The 9,432-nt window shown below is 30.4% G+C and overlaps 1 protein-coding gene across 1 annotated transcript; it reads right to left on the minus strand.

Annotated features, from left to right (window-relative positions):
• Positions 1-2,149: 2,149 nt before the first annotated feature.
• LOC129307904 (glucan endo-1,3-beta-glucosidase, basic isoform-like) lies at positions 2,150-3,926 on the minus strand. The gene is made up of 2 exons (XM_054948851.1): positions 3,768-3,926; positions 2,150-3,338 (listed from the first exon to the last, which is right to left on the minus strand). Exons 1-2 carry the CDS (start codon positions 3,910-3,912, stop codon positions 2,311-2,313), a joined length of 1,173 nt encoding a protein of 390 aa, XP_054804826.1. The 5' UTR covers positions 3,913-3,926; the 3' UTR covers positions 2,150-2,310.
• Positions 3,927-9,432: the final 5,506 nt, after the last annotated feature.

The raw sequence follows: 9,432 nt of genomic DNA on the forward strand, positions 1-9,432 counted from the left end.
TACGTAGTTTTATTTGAAAAAAATTATATTCTGCAATTTATTTTTGTCATGATCTGATTCTTTACTTTTCTGGCTTTGCTGTTGTCAATTTAGTTCTTTAACGATGGAATGAACTCGTGAAGTAATTAAATGATATTCTTTTGGAATAAAATATGTTTACTTGAGTTGGGCCATGCATATCTCGTAATAGAAAGCGCGGTTCAAATAATATTTATTCTCTTTATCATGAGCAGAATTTGATTGAATTACCATCTTAAAATCATAAAATTTATGATTTGTATTTCAACCAACTTTTGTTGGTAACGATTAAATCAAAATGAAATTTCGAGGAAAAAAATCGTCACGTAACAAGAAAATTATTTTGTTATCAGCATTCTAGACGCAACAATTTTTATTTTTATTTACTTTTTAAAAAAATATGTCTTAGCAAATCCCTTCAACTCTATATATATATATATATATATATATATATTTTCAAGTAAGCCCCCACTCCATAAAAATCAAAAAAATGAAAAGGAAAGGAAACCCATTCCAATGGGCTTCTTTGAACGGTGGAGGCTCTCTGAAAAGATCCCATAAAAGGATGGGCCCAAAAAAAAAAAGAACAAAAATAGGATAAACAATTGACCAATCTCAATACAAAGTGGTGGGCCATTAGGAATTAGGATAAATGATTAATGACACATGAAATTTGAGGCCCTCAGACTATGAGTTTCGGGCACCCTACCCCTAGCTATTAATTTTTTTACAATTTTTGTTTAAATTTCCTAAAATATATATACTTTTTTTACAGTTTTTGTTGAAGTTTCCCAAAATAATGGTAAATTATATACTTTTTGACAATTTTTTTTGACATGAGATTAAATAATGGTAAATTATATACTTTTTTACAATTTTTGTTGAAATTTCCTAAAATATAAACTATATTGTATTTAATTTTTATTTTATTTTTAGTAGAATATTTTTCTAAAATTTGAAGGATAAAAATTAACTTTTTTTACCTGAATAAATGTTAAATTAATATATGGCTTGAACTCAAAGCCTCATACTTAAATAGTCATGACTTTAACTAAGATTAATGCCTGATGGTAATTAGTCCTCCCGTTTCTATATATATAACAAAAAAAAAATTATATCACATAGTTTAAAAAAATTAATTAAGCATAATAATTATGTTTGAAAATAAAAAATTAGACTAAAATACTTTATATTAATTAACTTAAGCATGTATTAATTAAACTTAAGCATGTATTAATTATTTATCGTTAATGTAAATTATAAAGAGTGATTTAAAAAACATGTAATAAAATATTTATTAAAGATGTGATTTTATTTATATAAAAAAATAAGTAAAAAGTGATTTTTTTTTTTTTCAAATAAAAACAGACGAAGTACCGTGCAAGTTGAGTAATGCGATTTGTTTCCCAATCCGACAAGCCGTGAGGCTTGACGGCCTTCAGGCACTGAAAGTTAACATCAGTTGGGCTAACCTTATAGTAAGTGCTTTGAAAACTTGAAATTAGCCTCCTCACAAGAAAGCCCGCCTCTAGTTCTTTATCATCGGCAAGCTTCATGGCCCATTTGATTTGATATGTAAACACATTAATTAAAAATTTAAAATAATTTATATTTATTATAGTTTAGTCCGTTTTCGTACCATCGTGCCTGTTGTGTATGCCAAGTGTATTAAAGGAGCTTTGTCTTCGGATAAGATATTAATCAGTGATTGTAAGCTTTCAAGGTTCTTTATCACAATTTCTTAGCGTGCCTAAGCTATTGAAATTTTAGATGATTACCAAGTTTGCAAGGAAGTAATTGCTCGTTCTTTAGAATTGAGTGCAACGTGAGTACTCTGATAACCGAAGTGAAAAGCAAAGTAATAAATCTGGGAAGCCTAGGTTGGAAATAAGGTTACAACATTCAGATTATTCTAAATGGTCCGGCCTCCTAGACCCATTGAGTTGGGCTGCACAGGAGAATTCTCACATGGGCCCAACGTTTTTACCCATTGGGTGTGGAAAGACTCTAGCTTAATATCTTCCTCTTTTATTTTTTATTTTTTTAATTTGAAAACACACACCTTTTTTGTTTTTGAATTAATATTGAAAGTGAATGAAAACAGGGAGAAGAAGAGCAGCAGTAGGGAAGATGCATTAATTTTTTCCATTTTCTTTTATTAGGGGTACTCGAGCTGTTGCTGTAATAACATGCATGGGAATTGAAGATCAGCTGAGCTGAGATTTCCACATGATTATTCGTACACGAAACCACACGATAAGATCACTAACGAGCACTCACATGATCAAAACCTTAAATATCACTCTTGAGAGCAACAGTGACATTGTTAAGCTCGTCATGATCAGCACCGATCTCCCAGTTTCTGCGTTCCCCAAATCCAAAGGGATACTTCTTCTGTTTGTTAGGAGAGAACAGCCCAAAGTGTTTTTCCAGTTCTGGGCTCTTCTGGTTCTCATCGAACATCGCAAAAATATACGTCTCCACAGGTCCCGGCCTCATGGGCGTACCTTTATTAACGTGACGAATCAGATTGTCCAGGTAATTCTTCGCATTGTCGTAAGTAGCCCCAAACGCCCCATCAGAAGGCCACCCACTCTCCGACACCACCACCCTCACATACCCAATCCTCGTACTGTCCAAAGCCGCATGAACCGAATCCAGCATGGCATCGAACAGGCTCTGGTACCCTCTCGAGCCATCCCACACCACCACGTTCGGAGAAGTGAACAGAGCATATTGCAGAGATATGTCACGTGGGTTGCCGGAATAGCTGAAGTAAGGGTATATATTAGCAAGCAACGGTGCGTTTGCGTAGACCAAGTAGCCGATGATAGGGTCCAAGTATGATCTGACGTCGTTTCGGAAGCTACCCTTGGACGGAGGGAATGACGTCCCGATGAGGGTCGTGTCAATGGCGGTGGACACCTTGATTCGGTCGTGAAGGCCTCTCCCCCTTATGGATTGGTACACGTTCTGGATGGCCGGAAGGACGTACTGGGCCGCCCAAGAGGAGCCTCCGACGGGGCTCACTTCGTTGCCAACGGCGATGTATTTGATGTTGACGGAGGGGTAGTAGTTGAAGACGTAGCGTTGAGCCCACTGCTCGGCGTTGGCGCGGCTGGCTGCTAGGTTCTGTAGGTCGGAGTTTGGGACGCCGAGCATGAGCTCGATGCCGGAGTTTCGAAGAGCTTCAAGAGCTTCTTGGTTGGGATCGTAGAGTCTCATTCGCCTGATGTTGTTGGCTCTGTAAAGATCCACCACTTCGCGTTTCGATGGCAGGTTGTTGCCCATCATGCCATAGCACACTCCGATCTGAGCATCTGCAATAATCCCACAAAGAGTTTGTTTATGTAAAAGTAATTAAACAGTATGTGGTAGTGAATCGGAGATTTTTTTTTTTTTTTGGTGTTTAATTGAAGAAAGTTGACTTCTACTTCTAATTCTGCTTCAAAGAAAAGAAAATTTACTGTACTGCTCATCTCCTAGATTGGCGGGAACTATATACGTGTACATATAATTTCTATATACCTCTAAGACAAAGTAATTTCACACCATGACATAAAAATTCTGGGTACATGTATACCAAAGTAGCTAACATAAAAATTCGCTTCCATATTTCGGTTCAAGAAGAGATTCAATTTATCAAAAGTTACCCCAAAAAAACAAAACAAGTACAATAATATCTCTATGGAAAAGGTTCGAGGTGGAGAGATTTAAATAAATACAGAGTTTATAGGCTGATGGATCACCTGTGATGCGAAGATTTGCCGTGAAGAGTGCGAAAAGGAGTAGAGAAGCCAAGAAGGCAGGCTTGCTAGTTTCGGAGCAACAAGCCATTTTAATTTGATTGAAGATCATATGAGGGTTTGTGTGTGGTCTGATCTCTCTATTCATTTATATAGAGGACGTACACGAGGTTATTAATGGCTATTGGCCGTTTTCACATTAATAAGAAAAATATAGTGTAGATAGATATATAAATTGCAAGAGCCAAGAGCAGTCTATGTTTACCAATCAACCAAGTCAAGTCTGCTTTCATTGAAATTTCAAAATATCTTATCCTTTCCTTGTTTGATTACAATGGGTGAGTCGTGGGGTAGATATATATCATGTCTCTCCCGCGAAATATTATGCTTTCCGTCCCTTCATTATTAATCCTACTATATCCGATTGACGTAGCTATATATGTAGCCAATCATCTAATAAATATTTTTAGTTAGCTGTCTCAAAGTAAACGATGCAAATGAATACATATTCCTTCTGCGTATAGAATCAGAGACCGGTGGTGATCAAACAATCTCATCAGATACATATCAGTCAATTCTTAAAATTAATTAATATCAACCGTTCAATTTTTAGGTCTCTCCTTCATTTTATCTGCCCCAAATGTTTTTGACGTCCTTTCTTCAACTTCAAAATAATAAGAAACATCCATAAATAGGGTGTTGCTAAACGATTATATTGATGTGTGTGTGTGTGTGTGTGAAATTGGAATTTGATGAAAACTACTTGCTGCTGGATATTCAAAGTGTTACTTATTATAGTCTAGTAATAAATATCATGCGGTCCAAATTTTGAAGTCTCGAGTTCAATTTGTATATCTTTGGCAAAAAAAAAAAGGAGTTTAATTTGTATATACGTAGAATTGAACTATTAAGTATATCTTCAATTGACATCTTTATGTATGCGTGTTTGTACTTAGGTATATCTGCATGTATGTTTTTTTAGGTATTAATCAAAATGCTTAGCACTATGATTTATATTTTTCACTTTTACTTTCTGATCGATGTCTTGTATAAATCTTATATATGTTACTAAAAAAAATGTTTTTGGGCTATTATTTTATGAAAAAACAAAGAATGATGTTTCAAAGACAGAGTGATAGGATTCATTTCAAATACGCGCTAACTGGTGTTAATAAATGAAAACGAACTTTCCTTAATGGTTGGTGAAGAAGAATAAGAACAAAGTGCAATATAATGATGAAGTGTGAGGTTGATGGAGGCTGCCATAACATAATAAAATCAATAAAAAAGAAACAACTTGAAAACTTGGGAATACATACACCATATCTTACTTGTCCATTCATTGCAAGTTTTGCTCTTAGCTGCCACCGATCGAGTTTGAGTGTTTTGACTACCCTCTTAATTCAAGCTTTTTAGCTCATTCTTCCACTTGATAAGAAAATCATCACACTTATATCTTACATAAATAATCTAAATATTAAAAAAACCTCATAAAATCACAAAGTTATTCTAAAATCTCATTTCCTTTAATTTACTGAATTTTTCATCAATTTCCTATTATATATTAAAATTGTCAATCATTGCTGAATATACATATATAATTGTTAACAGAATTGTTTAGTTGATCAACTATAGGCGGCAATAATTAGCAACTATCTGGTAATAATACAATTGAATCAAAGAACACAATACTTCAAAATAATTTTGTGATTTTATAGTACTTTTTTGTATTTAATTGAATCACTTATGTGAGACATGGTAATGATTTTTTTCAATATATATCTATATATTTACCTGTATTTTTCCAGTATATATTCAGTTTAGTCTCTCTAAAAGGATGAGTAATGAGAAATGATATTGCAATCATGGTTTACATATTAATCTTCACAATTTTTTTGCTTATTAACAGATGTTTTATAAAATTATGAGGATTGATTAATAAAAAGTAGATGCATGTGAGCCTGTCACACATGAAATTTATTGACAAATTGACAAACAAATTTATGGAAGTCTTATCCTAAACTGTGAAAGGGACTCTTAAATGAGATTGGTTAGACTGAGCAACAACTTGTTGATCAAGTCCTCTGGATTGAAAATGATTTAAGGGCTGCTTACGCATTTGACATAAAATTTCTTGTGGGGCTCCACCTATAAAACGACTTGATATATAAAAATACGATGTGCCCATTAACTATATCACTCCCTCTCTATATTTTGGTACAATGAATTGGCTCACTATTTTAGTAAACGCATGCATGCTTCCTATTTGATTTTATACTTAAAAAATATATATTTCCTACCCACCTCTTGGCAAAGCATCATCACTTATTTATATTTTCAAGCTTTTTTTTTAATTTTTCCCCAATCTTGAGGTCAATTAATTGCATCATCATGGGTTTGATTTGTTAATATCTCTATTAGTTCAAAAGAAATAGTTGTCTAATTATTATATGCACAGATTAAAAATAATAATAAATAAAGACGTATAATAATCATGGTAGATGTATTATTAAAATTTTAAAATGTAACTATTTAAATAACAATATAAATTTCAGAACGATAATTGTTTGGAACCACATATAACTGCCAGGGAGCTCGAGCAGCAGTCACATTTTTTTTTTTTTTTGCCGGAAGCAGCCACGATTCATTATAGGCTTTAGCGTTTGGATTTATTCACATCAAGCAAATTTGTTGAAAAAATAATAAAATTTCTCTAAAGTATATAAATGATAATTTAATTTTTTAAAATATCATAATTTTTTTAAAATTCTTTGAAACTTTTTTATCATTAATAAATTTATATAAATTATTAAATTACTCTTGTTAAAAATAAATGATTCACAAGTTTTGTTTAACTATTAACAACTTTTCTTCTTATATTTACAACAATACTATAGCAAATAAGGAATTTAACACGTTGGATTGTTGCAAATATAAGAAGAAAAGTTGTGAATATTTAAATTAAAATTATGAATCATTTATTTTAATAAGGGTAATTTGATAATTTATATAAATTCATTAATGATAAAAAAGTTTCTAAGAACTTTAAAGGAATTATGATATTTTGAAGAATCAAATTGTTATTTATATACTTCATAGGATTTTATTGTCATTTTTTCATATTTTTTTATAATTTCTTTTAATGAGTTATAATTGAGGGTTAGATTATAAGTAAGTTAAAAGTTAAAGAATTAAAAAATTAATTTTTTTAAATGAAAATTTTGGGTTGTAAGGTTTAAGAGGGCTAGGGCTTTTTTTTGTATAAACTATCCGGTATCCTAGGATATTTTGGGTTCATTGCCCGTCCCAAACTAATCCGGATCTCGTAAGAAGACTTACGATGGTAGCGAGATATTGATGGGACAACTTCTTTGAGGTCGCGTTAATTATCATGTTTGTCACTTCTCAGAGTTTGAACCCTCACCCTGAAGAATGCTGTAATAGCCTTTATTAACTCTACCGAGTGCCCATTGATAGGGCCAAGGCTATTAGTATGCCTAGCTAATTCTATTAGGTTTTAGTTGTGTTGTTATTATTGGTTGTGTTATGATGTTACTAAGGCCCAATATCTTGGCCCATTTGTATTGTGCAGTTTAAAACCAATCCATGTGAAACCATTGCATTTTGAATTATTAAAAAAAAATACAACTAATAATATTCAAATATTATTCTTCTCTCTTCTTTTAATAAGAACATGCCACTTGAAGAGCGCTAACCGAATTTATTATTATTTTTATTTCATCAATCAATATTTTAAAAAATTAGGTAATATTATTACTCTCACTTAAACTAATTCAATCGTACATTGTGTAAGACCATCATTACTAACATCAAGTAAATTTCTATTATCTTACTCTTGTTATATCACACATTGTAGACTACCAATCTTCACATGTGATTTAGAATTGAACTTATAAAAATACAATTATTGATTCTTGTAATGTAATCGAGTTTTATTTTTATTTTTTATATTTTTTAATATTTTTAATTTTTATAGTTTAGATAACATTGAATGACATTTGTTCTTTAAATCTCTATAATAACGATGGATTTATGTTGAAGGGGATGGGGGCAGCTGCCCCCACTAACATCAAAGCCATCTCTTAAATGTAATAAAGGAAAATTTTCACCTGCCTCCTATAAAAAATTGTCATTTGCCCCTTCCAAAAAACTATTACTCTTGCATTACTTAAATTTTTTAAAAATTTCAGTTTTCACCACCTAAACATTTTCTCAAGCAAGGAAGTTAATGTTATTTACATGCTAATTTTGTAGGAAATAGGGATATTAATTCGAACAACTAAAAATAATGCTGGCTTATATTATATAAATGTAAGAATATAATAAAACATTATTAAATATTTTTCAACTTCTCAACTAAAATACTAATCTTTATTTGCTAAAAGATAGTAAGGTTAGATTTTATAATTTTTAATTTCTACTCATTCATACTTGAAGGTAATACCTTCTAACAAAATAGAAGATAATTTGAATTCTTGTCAATAGAGGTGTTTACATTTAATATTTAATAGTATCTCAAGTAAAATTGCCTAACCAATAGGAGAATATCCATAAACAAAAAAAATAGAAAATAATTTTTAACTGTTCATATTAAAAATATTTATTCTGAAACAGTGTAATTCTTTTCATCAAAAAAAGAGCATAAGAGAAAATGATATTAATAGCTACTACTTCTTCATTCTATTATTTTAAATATTAGATTAATATTTTTTATTTATATAAGAGAATTAATTTTAAAATATTATCATTTTAGATTTTTTTATTTTTTATGTATTTACTTTTTAAATAAAATATTTTTATTGGTGTAAATAAATTATTATTTTTAATTAATTTAATAAATATTTAGAATTATATTTCATAAATATTAATATTTATGTTATTTAAATTTGTCCCCATAAACAAAATTTCCTAGGTCCGTCACTGCCTTATGGTTTTAATATTTTTAATCTCTATAAAGATTGAAACTATTGAAAAAAAAAGCTGCATAAACTAAAAATAAAATTCAATAAGACTATAGGAATTAAAAATTTTATTTTCTCATTTCACTCTAACCATATGTAATTTCACGAGTTTCAATTATCTGGGCTCTTAAATAACACAAACACACATATTATTCTATTAATATTTAATTATTTAACTTATAAACGTTAACATTGCTCATAAAGTACAAATTTACCATAAAAAACGTGGCACTTGTTTTTGCATTACATATATGGTTTCTGATATTAAATATACATTATTTATTTATAACTAGATTTTACAATGCAACAAAAAGGGAGGTATAATGCTTTAAAAACATGTAAAGATTGTAAACATTTTCTAATATTAAACCCTATAAGTAAATATGTATTAAATAATGAAGAAATAAAAAAAAAAAAGTGGAGTTTAATGAAACATGTGAAAAAAAAATGAAAAAAATAAAACGGAATTATACAAAAATTTGAGAAGAGCGATGTCATTTATGATTTACAAATAAATACTACTGGTGTCAATGATGATGAATTAATAGTTTGATTTGGATAAAAATTTATTTTACATATATACACTTTATGATTAAATATTTTTTCAACAAATTTACACTTTATGATTAAATAATTTCTATAACAGGTAGGTTGGGCATGAACATGATTCCAAAGGCGGCAAGACC

Source organism: Prosopis cineraria, unplaced genomic scaffold, assembly GCF_029017545.1.
Source record: "Prosopis cineraria cultivar Desert tree isolate PC_DT_omini unplaced genomic scaffold, ASM2901754v1 PC4, whole genome shotgun sequence".
NCBI lineage: Eukaryota > Viridiplantae > Streptophyta > Magnoliopsida > Fabales > Fabaceae > Prosopis > Prosopis cineraria.